Below are 16179 nucleotides of genomic sequence, written 5' to 3'. Positions count from 1 at the left end.
CTACATACATACACACACATACATACACACCTACAAACATACACACACACGCACACACACACACACCTACAAACATACACACACACGCACACCTACACACACACACGCACACACACACTTACACACACACCTACAAACAAACACACACACACGCACACATACACCTACACACACGCACACATACACACACGCACACATACACACACCTACATACATACACACACACACACGCACATACATACTCAAACACACATTGTACACATTCCTACACACACCTACATACTCACATACACACACACACCTACACACACCTACACACACACCTATACATACACACCTATACACACACCTACACCTATACACACACCTACACACACACACCTACACACACACCGATACACACACACCTATACACACACACCTATACACACACCTACACACACACACACCTACACACACACACCTATACAGACCTTTATACACACATACACACACACACACCTATACATACACACCTATACACACACCTACACCTATAAACACACCTACACCCACACACACACACCTACACACACACACCTACACACACACCGATACACACACACACCTTTACACACATACATACATACACACATACATACACACACATACACACACATACACACATATACATACACATACACACATACACACACCTACACACACACACACAAAAGATCAAAGATCCCCCATATAGCCTTAACATGCTGTAGGGGCAAGTGCTGTTAGCGAGCACCTATGAAGGCCGGATCGGTACACGAGGGGGTGGGTGGCCAGCACCACGCCCGACCGCCTTTGTCTCCCTAGTGGCGATGTTTACTACACACCGCACCAGGTACTCATTTGAGGCTGAGTCGACCTAGGGGAGGCCCGGGACCGGTTCAGATAATGGTCGCTGGTGTTGGCCGTGAGCGGGAATCGAACCCGGGTCGCCAGGTTCATAGTGCAGCGTAGCGCTAACCACTACACTATCACTACCCCACACACCTACACACACCTACATACACACACACACCTACATACACACCGATACACACACATACACACACACCTACACACACACACCTACACACACACCTACACACACACCTATATACACACCTATATACACACACACCTACACACCCACACACCAATACACACACACCTACACACACCAAGACACACCTACACACACCTACACACACACCTACATACACACCTACACACACACCTATATACACACCTACATACACACACACACCTACACACCCACACCTATACACACACACCTACACACACACCGATACACACACACACCTATACACACACACACAACAACCGCCATTCGCAACTAAGTGGCGGTGACGTCACCACGACGCTTGTGCCAGGCTATGTGCACCTTGAGGCCACGTGAAGTGTCGAACGCCCGCTGGCAGGAGGTCACGGGGCAGACCCAGGTGCCACGGGTCGACTGACTGAGATGACTGGCTGATGCACCACCTGTGCCCCCTACTGTGCCAACCTGCTGTGCTTTAGCCACCCGGCGCTCCGCTCGTTGTTGTGAGCGTCGCTCCTCCGCCCTCCGTTGTTGTTGGAGGGCGACTACCTCCAACTGCCCAGTAGCCTCACGGTGCACCTAGCCTGGCACTGCACAGTAGCAGTAGCGTCCTTCACGAGCCTCTTCCGCAGAGGCCGATCTTGACACCGCTGGTACCGGTCATCGGCAAGTCCACTCAGCTCCACGTCCTCCTGTACCACGTCACTCCATCGCTTCTCTAGCCCGTGCCACTCACCCACTCACCCACTCACTCACCCACTCACCCACTCACTCACCCACTCACTCACCCACTCACTCACCCACTCACGCACTCACTCACCTACTCACTCACCCACTCACCCACTCACTCACCCACTCACCCACTCACTCACCCACTCACCAACCCACTCACTCACCCACCCTGCCACTCACTCACCCACTCACCCACTCGCTCACTCACTCACTCACCCACTCACTCACTCACTCACCCACTCACCAACCCACCCACCCATCACTCCATCTCTTCTCTAGCCCGTGCCGCGCCCGCTTAGCCCCCTCAATCCGGCCGAACAAAGGCTGTTTCGGCATGCGGTGGCTGGGCATGCGGGCTACATGACCCAGCCATCGCAGCCTTGCCTGCCGGAGGAGCTCACCGATGGGACCCTGCCCAGATCTTTCGAGGATTTGTGAGCTCCTCACACAATCCAGTCTGGTTAAACCCAGGATGGATCGTAGGCAGGCCAGCCTAAATGTTTCTAACCGGCGAAGATGCTACACACACACACATTGTACACATTCCCACACACACACCGACATACACACACCTACACACGCACACCTACACACACATATACACGCACCCATATATACACCTACACACACACACCTATATACACACTTACACACACACACCTACACACACATACACCTACACACACACACACACCTACACACACACATACACCTACACACACACACATGCACAAACACCTATATACACACACAAACACCTACACACACCTATATACACGCATGCACACCTATACACACACCTACATATACACACACCTACACACACACCTACACACACACCTACACATACACACACCTACACACACACACCTACACACACACACCTACACATACACACACCTACACACGCACACCTACACACACATACACGCACCCACACATACACCTACACACACACACCACACACCTATATACACACAAACACCTACACACACCTATATACACACATACACACACACACCACCTACACACACACCTATATACACACACCTATATACACACAAACACCTACACACACACCTATATACACAAACACCTACACACACCTATATACACATAAACACCTACACACACCTATATACACACGCATACACACACACCACCTACACACACACCTACACACACACACACACACACCTACACACACACACCTACACACACACACCTATATACACACAAACACCTACACACCTATATACACACAAACACCTACACACACCTATATACAATCAAACACCTACACACACCTATACACACACACCTACACACACACACCACCTACACACACACCTACACACATACACACCTACACACACACACCTACACACACACCTATATACACACAAACACCTACACACCCCTATATACACACAAACACCTACACACACCTATATACAATCAAACACCTACACACACCTATACACACACACACCTACACACACACACCACCTACACACATACACACCTACACACACACACCTACACACACACACCTATATACACACAAACACCTACACACACCTATATACACACATATACACACACACCTACACACACACACACCTACACACACACCTACACACACACACCTATATACACACAAACACCTACACACACCTATATATGCACACACACCTACACACACACACACCTACACACACATATACACACACACCAACACACACACCTACACACACACCACCTATACACACACACACCTATATACACACACACACCACCTATACACACACACCTATATACACACACACATACACACACCACCTATATACACACACACACCTATATATACACAGCTTCACAGGTACACCCACAGGCACACACGCAGGTACACACACAGGTACACAGGTACACCCACAGGTACACACGCAGGTACACACACAGGTACACACGCAGGTATACACGCAGGCACACACGCAGGTACACAAACAGGTACACAGGTACACACGCAGGTACACACACAGGTACACACACAGGTACACAGGTACACCCACAGGTACACACGCAGGTACACACACAGGTACACACGCAGGTACACACACAGGTACACCCACAGGTACACACACAGGTACACCCACAGGCACCCACAGGTACACAGGTACACCCGCAGGTACACCCACAGGCACCCACACCCATACTTGTAATCAACGAGGATTGACCTTCTGCATCGGACGTGCCAACCCAAGCCAGAGAGAGACCAGCGACACAGAGAGAGGAGACAGAGACTCAGGTAGGTGGTGAGACGGACACAGAGACACACACAGAGATACACACACACAGAGACACACACACAGAGACACACACAGTGACACACACAGAGACACACACACAGTGACACACACACACAGACACACACAGAGACACACACAGAGACACACACAGTAACACAGAGAGAGGAGACAGAGACTCAGGTAGGTGGTGACACGGACACAGAGACACACACAGAGATACACACACACAGAGACACACACACAGAGACACACACAGTGACACACACAGAGACACACACACAGAGACACACACACAGAGACACACACAGAGACACACACAGTGACACACACACACAGACACACACAGAGACACACACAGAGACACACACAGTAACACAGAGAGAGGAGACAGAGACTCAGGTAGGTGGTGACACGGACACAGAGACACACACAGAGACACACACACAGAGACACACACAGTGACACGCACACAGACACAGACAGAGACACACACAGAGACACAGACAGAGACACGCACAGTGACACACACACAGAGACACACACAGAGACACAGACAGAGACACGCACACAGAGACACACACAGAGACACACACAGAGACACACACACAGAGACACCGACAGACACACAGACAGAGAAACACACACACAGAGACACGCACACAGAGACACACACACAGAGACACGCACACAGAGACACACACAGAGACACGCACACAGAGACACAGACAGAGACACAGACAGAGACACGCACACAGAGACACACACGGAGCAACACGCACACAGAGACACGCACACAGAGACACAGACAGAGACATAGACAGAGACACACACAGAGACACAGACATACACACAGACAGAGACACACGCACACAGAGACACGCACACAGAGACACGCACACAGAGACACAGACAGAGACACAGACAGAGACACGCACACAGAGACACACACAGAGAAACACGCACACAGAGACACGCACACAGAGACACAGACAGAGACATAGACAGAGACACACACGGAGACACAGACAGAGAAACACACAGAGAGACACACAGAGAGCCACACACAGAGATACACAGAGACACACAGTGACACACACACAGAGACACACACCGAGACACACACACAGACAAACACAGTGACACACAGAGACACACACAGAGACACACACAGAGACACACAGAGACACACGCACGCAGAGACACACACACAGACACACACATAGACACACACACAGAGACACCCACACAAACACACACACACAGACACACGCACAGAGAGACACACACAGAGACACACAGCGACACACACAGAGACACACAGCGACACACACAGAGAGACACACAGAGACACACAAAGAGACACACACAGAGACACACAGAGACACACAGAGATACACACAGGGACACACACACAGAGACACCCACACAGAGACACACACACAAAGACACACACACAGAGACACCAACACAGAGACACCAACACAGAGGCACCAACACAGAGACACGCACAGAGATACACACAGAGACACACACACACACAGTGACACACACAGTGACACACAGACACACACAGTGACACACAGAGACACACACAGAGACACACACAGAGACACACAAAGACACACACAGAGACACACACAGAGACACACACCGAGATGCTCACAGAGACACACACAGAGATACACACAGAAACACACAGAGAGACACACACAGAGACACGCAGACACACACAGAGATACACAGTGACAAACAGAAACACACAGAGAGACACACACAGAGACACACAGACACACACAGTGACACACAGAGACACACACAGGGACACACAGAGACACACAAAGACACACACAGAGACACACACAGAGACACACACCGAGATGCTCACAGAGACACACACAGAGATACACACAGAAACACACAGAGAGACACACACAGAGACACGCAGACACACACAGAGATACACAGTGACAAACAGAAACACACAGAGAGACACACACAGAGACACACAGACACACACAGTGACACACAGAGACACACACAGGGACACACAGAGACACACACAGAGACACACACAGATACACACAAAGAGCTACACACAGAGACACACACAGGCACACACAGAGACACACAGTGACACACAGTGACACACAGAGACACAACCACAGTGACACAGAAACACACAGAGACACACACAGAGGTACACTAGACACACAAAGAGACACACAGAGACACACACAGAGACACACAAAGAGACACACAGAGACACACACCGAGATACTCACAGAAACACACACAGAGACACACACAGAGATACAAAGAGACAAACACAGAAACACACAGAGAGATACACAGAGACACACAGAGACACACACAGAGACACACACACAGTGACACAGAAACACACAGAGAAACGCACAGAGACACACAGAAACACACAGAGACACACACAGAGGTACACTAGACACACACAGAGACACACAGAGACACACACCGAGATACTCACAGAAACACACACAGAGACAAACACAGAGATACAAAGAGACAAACACAGAGACACACAGAGAGATACACACAGAGACACACACAGAGACACAGAAACACACAGAGACACACACAGAGACACACAGAAACACACAGAGACACACACAAAGACACACAGAGATACACACAGAGTCACACAGAGACACACAGAGATACACACAGAGAGACACAGAGACACACAGAGAGATACACAAAGAGACACACACAGAGACACACAGAGACAAACACACAGAGACACACACAGAGACACAGAGAGATACTCACAGAGAGATACACACAGAGACACACACAGAGACACAGAAACACACAGAGACACACACAGAGACACACAGAGAGATACACACAGAGACACACACAGAGACACACAGAGACAAACACACAGAGACACACACAGAGACACACAGAAACACACAGAGACACACACACAGACACACAGAGACACACACAGAGACACACACAAAGAGACACACAGAGACACACACAGAGACACAGAGAGATACTCACAGAGAGATACACACAGAGACACACAGAGAGATACACACAGAGACACACACAGAGACACACAGAGACACACACACAGAGACACCCACACAGAGAGACACAGACACACACACACACAGAGACACACACACAGAGACACACACACAGAGACACACACACACAGAGACACACACACAGAGACGCCCACACAGAGAGACACACACACAGAGACACACACACAGAGACACACAGCGACACACACAGAGAGACACACAGCGACACGCACAGAGAGACACACAGAGACACACACAGAGATACACAGAGACACACAGAGACACACAGAAACACACAGTGACACACACAGTGACAAACACAGAAAAACACACAGAGACACACACAAAGAGACACACAGACAGACACACACAGAGATACACAAAGTGACACACAGAGACACACACAGAGACACACAGAGACACACACAAAGAGACACACACAGAGACACACAGAGACACACAGATACACACACACACAGACACACACAGAGATACACACAGAGACACACAGAGACACACACAGAGACACACACAGAGACACACACATAAACACACACAGAGACACCCACACAGAGAGAGACACACACACAGAGAGACACACACACACATAGACACACACAGAGACACCCACACAGAGAGACACAGACACAGAGACACACACACAGAGAGACACACACACAGAGACACACACACAGAGACACACACACACAGACACACACACACAGAGACACCCACACAGAGAGATACACACACAGAGACACACACACAAAGAAACACACACACAGACACACACAGAGATACACACAGAGACACAAAGAAACACCCAGAGACACACACAAAGAGACACACACAGAAACACACAGAAACACACAGAGACACACAGAGATACACAGAGGTACACTAGACACACACAGACACACACAGAGACACACACAGAGACCCACACCGAAATTCTCACAGAGACACACAGAGACACACAGAAGCACACAGAGAAACGCACAGAGACACACACAGAAATACACAGAGACACACATAAATACACACAGAGACACACAGAGACACACACACAGAGACACACAGCGACACACACAGAGAAACACACACAGAGATACACAGAGACACACACAGAGACACACACAGACACACAGCGACACACACAGAGAAACACACACAGAGATACACAGAGACACACACAGAGACACACAAAGACACATAGTGACACACACAGAGACACACACACAGACAAACATAGACACATAAATACGCACAAAGAGCTACACAGAGACACACACACACTTTCCTGAAACTGCATTGGGGCTCCGCAAGCCTCTCCTCAGCGTGCCTGGCAAGGCGATGTTGAATAATCCTTGCCAGGACTTTTTCCGGCACACTGAGGAGTGAGATGCCCCTGTAGTTGTTACAGTCTGTGCGGTCCCCCTTCTTAAAGAGGGGGACCACCAGGGCATCCTTCCAATCCTGCGGAACCCGTCCAGTGGTCCAGACTGTTGTTATGATGTCATATTGGGCAGTCTGTACACAAACGCCACCCTCCCTCAGCATTTCGCTTGGGAGATCATATCTGCCCGGTGCCTTTCCTGGTCTCAGACTCCGGATCGCCTTCAGTATTTCCTCAACAGATGGCACCTCAACCAGCCACTCACAGGGGGTGACTTCTTCCAATATTTGAGGCACCGCAGCCTCAGCAGGGTCATCCTCACTTTGTGCCACGATGTTTTCCTGGCTGAGGGATTTTCCCTCCCCCATGACCTCACAGAAATGCTCAGCAAATCTGCAGACCTGTTCCTGGGGGTCGGAGATTGGATCACCATTTTTTCCCCTAATGATGGTAATAGGTGTGGCGCTGCAGGTTACTTTTTGATGGAGTTAAATAGAGATTTGTGATCACGGGCCACTGAGGCAGACTCCATGTCCTCAGCAACCCGCGACCACCACCCATCCTTGCAGCGCCTCACGGCTCTCCGAACCTCCGAGCGAAGGCTGCGGTAAGCCTCCTCATCCTCTGACGTGGGATTCTGTAGCCGATGACAGTGGGCCTGTCGCTTGTTCTCAGCCAGCCTGAACACCTCCTCTGTCAGCCAGGGTCTCTGGGGAGGTCTGGACCACGTACCCAAAGCAGCCTTTGCCGCTGCATGAGACACAGTCCTAAACCTCGCCCATTTACCCTCGACATCAGGAGGAGTGGGGGACGATGCCAACCCCAGCTGCAAGCGATGATGAAATTCTCGCTTGCAACTTTCATCAGATAACTGAGACCAGGCCACCTTGGGTTTGAATGGGGTCCTGGGTGTACACCCACCACCGGAGCGGAAGAATGGCAGGTGCATCTTACAGTTGACAAGTCGATGGTCAGAGGGCACATCAGCTCCTCGGTAGGTCCTGGTGTCAAGGACATGGGCTCGCATCCGCTGGTCCGTCACTATGCAGTCCAGCAGATGTTCTTGCTTGGACCCGGCATGCATCGATGATGTTGTGTGGATGCGTCGATGCCAGAACAGCTTGTTGGTAATTACAAGCCCATGAGCTGCACAAAAATCTAGCATCCTCCTTCCATTGTTATTGAGCTGATCTGGCCCATGCCCTCAAATCACTCCAGACCAGGTGCCAGCATCATGACCAACTCGGGCATTGAAGTCACCCAACAAGATGACTCTATCCCGAGGTGCCACTTTAGCCAGCACCTGTGACAGGTCATAGAAGGCATCTGAATCATCGGCCTTGCCTGCATCCCTCCATGGATGTTCGTCTTCGGTGGGGGCATAATTAACCACGACCACCACTCCTCGCCTCCGGTTGATGGGAAGGTGAGCCCAAAGTAGCCTGGGACTTACAGCTTCCCACACCTCACCGCCACGCTCCCACGCCCCCTTCATTCTTTTGTTCAAAAGAAGAGCCACTCCCTGTTGTTTGGCAGTCTGCTGCCCCGAGTAGAGAACTGTCCACCCCTCATGATGGCAGGAGCCAGAGCCGGTCAACCGGACCTCCTGAATGCCGCATAGATCCAGGCGGTACCGGTCCAGCTCCCGACAGAGGAGTGGCAGCCTCTCCTCCGCAGTGAGCGTTCGAACATTCCACGTGGCCACCCGTAGTGGCTTTTCGTTGTTTCTGGAGGAGCCCCGAGGGTAGAGATTCAATCTCCTGACTCCGCCAGATGGGGTTTGGCCAGCAGACGTCATAGACGCCTGTCCCCCCGGAGCCTCCGGCACAAGCTTATTAGTTAGATATTTTAGACGTGGTTTAGTGGTAATTTATTGAAGGTCGAGGGGTTACCAGCCCCTCGCACCCATCCAGAGCCCCCATTTAGCCGCTGTGTTGGCCACAAACGCCATGAGGGGAATAGCCAATCTGAGTTGGTCCTCCCACCACAGCATTGTCCACCACAGCGTTGGTGTCCAGCACCACGAGGATGTAGGGGGTTGTTTTTGCCTACACACACAGAGACACACACACAGAGACACACACAGAGACAGATACACACACAGAGACACACACAGAGACAGACACACACAGAGACACACACAGAGACAGAGACACACACAGAGACACACACAGAGACAGATACACACACAGAGACACACACAGAGACAGATACACACACAGAGACGCACACAGAGACATACACAGAGAGACAACAACAACAACCGCCATTCGTCACTAAGTGGCGGTGACGTCACCACGACGCTTGTGCCAGGCTATGTGCACCTTGAGGCCACGTGAAGTGTCGAACGCCCGCTGGCAGGAGGTCACGGGGCAGACCCAGGTGCCACGGGTCGACTGACTGAGATGACTGGCTGATGCACCACCTGTGCCCCCTACTGTGCCAACCTGCTGTGCTTTAGCCACCCGGCGCTCCGCTCGTTGTTGTGAGCGTCGCTCCTCCGCCCTCCGTTGTTGTTGGAGGGCGACTGCCTCCAACTGCCCAGTAGCGTCCTTCACGAGCCTCCTCCACAGAGGCTGATCTTGACACAGCTGGTACCAGTCATCGGCAAGTCCACTCAGCTCCACATCCTCCTGTACCACATCACTCCATCTCTTCTCTAGCCCGTGCCGCGCCCGCTTAGCCCCCTCGATCCGGCCGAACAAAAGCTGTTTCGGAATGCGGTGGCTGGGCATGCGGGCTACATGACCCAGCCATCGCAGCCTTGCCCGCCGGAGGAGCTCACCGATGGGACCTTGCCCAGATCTTTCAAGGATTTGTGAGCTCCTCACACAATCCAGTTTGGTTAAACCCAGGATGGATCGCAGGCAGGCCAGCCTAAATGTTTCTAACCGGCGAAGATGCTCCATTAGGGGGGTCCACGTTTCGCAAGCGTAGAGAAGGGAGGGAATGACCGTGGCCGAGAAGACCTGAAGCTTAGTGCAGAGCGACAGACCAGGTAGCTTCCACACAGCGTTACGCAACCGATGAAAAGATATTGCCGCTCCACTGATTCGGAGTGAGACCTCTGCTGTTAACAGAGAGACAACAACAACAACAACCGCCATTCACCACTAAGTGGCGGTGACGTCACCACGACGCTTGTGCCAGGCCACGTGCACCCTGAGGCCACGTGAAGTGTCGAACGCCCGCTGGCAGGAGGTCACGGGGCAGACCCAGCAGGTGCCACGGGTCGACTGACTGAGATGACTACTGGCTGATGCACCACCTGTGCCCCCTACTGTGCCAACCTGCTGTGCTTTATCCACCCGGCGCTCCGCTTGTTGTTGTGAGCGTCGCTCCTGCGCCCTCCGTTGTTGTTGGAGGGCGACTGCCTCCAATTGCCCAGTAGCCTCACGGTGCACCTAGCCTGGCACTGCACAGTAGCAGCAGCGTCCTTCACGAGCCTCTTCCACAGAGGCCGATCTTAACACCGCTGGTACCAGTCAAGACACGCACAGAGACACACAGAGAGACACACACACCTACACACACACACACACAGAGACACACACACATACACACAGAGACACACAGAGAGACACACACACACAGAGACGCAAACACAGACACACACAAAGAGACACGCACAGATAGACCACCATCTCCACCATCTCCACCACCATCACCACCATCACCACCATCACCACCACCACCATCTCCACCATCTCCACCACCATCACCACCATCACCACCACCACCACGGTAATGAATCTGCGTCTTGTGCTCAGCGTCTGTAAGGAGACCGCCCAAAGGAAGCAGAGTCGACGCCATGGACAGGCGACGGGGCAACTTTGCAACATCACCAAAATCACCACCATCACCAACAACATCACCACCATCACCACCATCAACAACATCATCACCACCAACATCATCACCAACATCACCAGCATCACCACCATCACCACCATCATCACCAACATCATCACCACCACCACGACCATCACCACGGTGGATGGCGTGTTCGTCACGGACGCTGCTGATGATGCTGCTACTCGTTGTCACAGCTGGTGAGCTCCCTCCACGCGTGTGATGGAGACAGCTACAGATAGCTCTCTGTCTGTGTGTGTCTCTGTCTGTGTCTTTGTGTGTCTCTGTGTGTCTCTGTCTGTGTGTCTGTGTGTGTCTCTGTCTCTCTCTGTGTCTCTCTGTGTCTCTCTGTCTGTGTGTGTCTCTGTCTGTGTCTTTGTGTGTCTCTGTGTGTCTCTGTCTCTCTGACTCTCTGTGTCTCTGTGTCTCTCTGTGTATCTGTGTGTGTGTCTCTGTCTCTCTCTGTGTCTCTGTGTGTCTCTGTCTCTCTGACTCTCTGTGTCTCTGTGTCTCTCTCTGTCTCTGTCTCTGTGTCTCTGTGTCTTTGTCTCTCTGTCTGTGTGTCTCTGTGTCTCTCTGTGTATCTGTGTGTGTCTCTGTCTCTCTCTGTGTCTCTGTGTGTCTCTGTCTCTCTGACTCTCTGTGTCTCTGTGTCTCTCTGTGTCTCTGTGTCTCTGTCTGTCTCTGTGTCTCTCTGTGTCTCTGGCTCTGTGTGTCTCTGTGTGTGTCTTTCTGTGTGTCTCTGTGTGTGTCTCTGTGTGTCTCTGTCTGTGCCTCTGTGTCTCTGTGTCTCTGTGTGTCTGTGTGTCTCTCTGTGTCTCTCTGTCTCTCTGTCTCTGTGGCTGTGTCTCTGTGTCTCTGTCTCTGTGTGTCTCTGTGTCTCTGTCTCTGTGTCTGTGTGTGTCTCTGTGTCTCTGTGTGTCTCTGTCTCTCTCTGTGTCTCTGTCTCTGTGTCTGTGTGTGTCTCTGTCTGTGTCTCTGTGTCTCTGTGTCTCTGTGTGTGTCTCTCTGTGTCTCTCTCTGTCTCTCTGTCTCCGTGGCTGTGTCTCTGTGTCTCTGTCTCTGTGTGTCTCTGTGTCTCTGTCTCTGTGTCTGTGTGTGTCTCTGTGTCTCTGTGTGTCTCTGTCTCTCTCTGTGTCTCTGTCTCTGTGTCTGTGTGTGTCTCTGTCTGTGTCTCTGTGTCTCTGTGTGTGTCTCTCTGTGTCTCTCTCTGTCTCTGTGGCTATGTCTCTGTGTCTCTGTGTCTCTGTGTGTCTCTGTGTCTCTGTCTCTGTGTCTGTGTGTGTCTTTGTGTCTCTGTGTGTCTCTGTCTCTCTCTGTGTCTCTGTTTCTGTGTCTGTGTGTGTCTCTGTCTGTGTCTCTGTGTCTCTGTGTCTCTCTGTGTCTCTCTGTGTCTCTCTCAGTCTCTCTGTCTCTGTGGCTGTGTCTCTGTGTCTCTGTCTGTGTGTGTGTCTCTGTGTGTCTCTGTCTCTGTGTGTGTGTCTCTGTGTCTCTGTGTGTCTCTGTCTCTCTCTGTGTCTCTGTCTCTGTGTGTCTCTGTCTCTGTGTGTGTCTCTGTGTCTCTGTGTGTCTCTGTGTGTGTCTCTGTGTGTCTCTCTCTGTCTCTCTGTCTCTGTGGCTATGTCTCTGTGTCTCTGTGTCTCTGTCTCTGTGTCTCTGTGTGTCTGTGTCTCTGTGTCTCTGTCTCTGTGTCTGTGTGCGTCTCTGTGTCTCTGTATGTCTCTGTCTCTCTCTGTGTCTCTGTCTCTGTGTCTGTGTGTGTCTCTGTGTCTCTGTGTGTCTCTGTCTCTCTCTTTGTGTCTCTGTCTCTGTGTCTGTGTCTGTCTCTGTGTCTCTCTGTGTGTCTGTGTCTGTGTCTCTGTGTCTGTGTGTCTCTCTGTGTCTCTGTCTCTGTGTGTCTCTGTGTCTCTGTGTGTCTCTGTCTCTGTGTCTCTGTGTGTCTCTGTCTCTCTGTGTCTCTCTGTGTGTCTCTGTGTCTCTGTGTCTCTGTGTGTCTCTCTGTGTCTCTCTGTGTCTCTTTGTGTCTCTGTGTCTCTCTGTCTCTGTGTCTCTGTCTCTGTGTCTCTGTCTCTGTCTCTCTCTGTGTCTGTGTGTGTCTCTGTGTCTCTGTCTCTGTGTCTGTGTGTGTCTCTGTGTCTCTGTCTCTCTCTCTGTGTCTCTATCTCTGTGTCTCTGTGTCTCTGTCTCTGTGTGTCTCTCTGTCTCTCTGTCTCTGTGTCTCTGTCTCTGTGTATGTGTGTGTCTCTGTGTCTGTGTCTCTGTGTCTCTGTCTCTCTCTGTCTCTGTGTCTCTGTGTGTCTCTCTCTGTGTCTCTGTCTCTGTCTCTCTGTGTCTCTGTGTCTGTGTCTCTGTCTGTGTCTCTGTGTCTCTCTGTGTCTCTGTCTCTGTGTCTCTCTGCCTCTGTCTGTGTCTCTATGTCTCTTTGTCTCTCTGTCTCTCTGTCTTTCTCTGTCTCTGTGTCTCTGTCTCTGTGTCTCTGTGTCTCTCTCTGTCTCTGTGTCTCTCTCTGTCTCTGTCTCTGTGTCTCTGTCTCTCTGTCTGTGTGTCTCTCTGTGTCTCTGTGTCTGTCTCTGTGTTTCTCTCTCTGTCTCTATGTTTGTCTCTGTGTCTCTGTGTGTCTCTGTCTCTGTGTCTCTGTGTATTTCTGTCTCTGTGTGTCTCTGTGTCTCTCTGTCTCTCTCTGTGTCTCTGTGTCTCTGTGTGTCTCTGTGTGTATCTCTGTGTCTCTCTGTGTCTCTTTGTGTCTCTGTGTCTCTCTGTCTCTGTGTCTCTGTGTCTCTGTCTCTGTCTCTGTGTCTGTGTCTCTGTCTCCCTCTGTCTCCGTGTCTGTGTGTGTCTCTGTGTCTCTGTGTCTCTGTCTCTGTGTCTCTGTGTCTGTGTCTGTGTGTGTCTCTGTGTCTCTGTCTCTCTCTGTGTCTCTATCTCTGTGTCTCTCTCTGTCTCTCTGTCTCTCTGTATCTCTGTCTCTGTGTATGTGTGTGTCTCTGTGTCTCTGTCTCTCTCTGTCTCTGTGTCTCTGTGTCTCTGTCTCTCTCTGTGTCTCTGTGTCTCTGTGTCTGTGTCTCTGTGTCTCTGTCTGTGTCTCTGTGTCTCTCTGTGTCTCTGTATCTGTGTCTCTCTGCCTCTGTCTGTGTCTCTATATCTCTTTGTCTCTCTGTCTCTGTCTCTCTATCTCTGTCTCTCTCTGTCTCTGTCTCTGTGTCTCTGTCTCTGTGTCTCTGTCTCTGTGTCTCTGTGTCTCTCTCTGTCTCTGTGTCTCTCTCTGTCTCTGTCTCTGTGTCTCTGTCTCTGTGTCTTTGTCTCTCTGTCTGTGTGTCTCTCTGTGTCTCTGTGTCTGTCTCTGTGTTTCTCTCTCTGTCTCTATGTTTGTCTCTGTGTCTCTGTGTCTCTCTGTCTCTCTCTGTCTCTGTGTCTCTGTCTCTGTCTCTTTGTCTCTGTCTCTGTCTCTATGTCTCTGTCTCTCTCTGTCTCTGTGTCTCTGTGTCTCTGTGTCTGTGTCTCTCTCTGTGTCTGTGTCTCTGTCTCTGTGTCTCTGTCTCTGTGTCTCTCTCTGTCTCTGTGTCTCTGTCTCTGTGTCTTTGTCTCTCTGTTTGTGTGTCTCTCTGTGTCTCTGTGTTTCTCTCTCTGTCTCTATGTCTGTCTCTGTATCTCTCTGTCTCTGTGTCTCTCTGTCTCTCTGTCTCTGTGTCTCTGTCTCTGTGTCTCTGTCTCTGTGTCTCTGTCTCTGTGTCTGTGTGT

The 16179-nt window shown here is 51.1% G+C and overlaps 1 protein-coding gene across 3 annotated transcripts in view; it reads left to right on the top strand.

The window, feature by feature from the left end:
* The first annotated feature begins 2018 nt into the window (after nucleotides 1-2018).
* The window catches only part of LOC142908321 (von Willebrand factor-like), an 81896-nt gene continuing 67735 nt past the window's right edge, over nucleotides 2019-16179 (top strand). Inside the window, exons 1-3 of one of the 3 annotated variants that reach the window (XM_076058850.1) lie at nucleotides 2019-3944; nucleotides 3999-4118; nucleotides 12360-12641. In XM_076058850.1, coding sequence (XP_075914965.1) covers nucleotides 2327-3944; nucleotides 3999-4118; nucleotides 12360-12641 — 2020 coding nt within the window. In that variant the 5' untranslated portion in view covers nucleotides 2019-2326. The other 2 variants (XM_076058849.1, XM_076058851.1) reach the window with 2 other exon arrangements.

Source organism: Petromyzon marinus (genome assembly GCF_048934315.1).
Source record: "Petromyzon marinus isolate PM22_M1 ecotype Great Lakes invasive population chromosome 78 unlocalized genomic scaffold, UKy_Petmar_22M1.pri1.0 chr78_unloc.4, whole genome shotgun sequence".
Classification (NCBI taxonomy): Eukaryota; Metazoa; Chordata; class Hyperoartia; order Petromyzontiformes; family Petromyzontidae; genus Petromyzon; species Petromyzon marinus.
The sequence above is the reverse complement of the archived record's forward strand: the minus strand, read 5'-3'. Positions and strand labels throughout refer to the sequence as shown.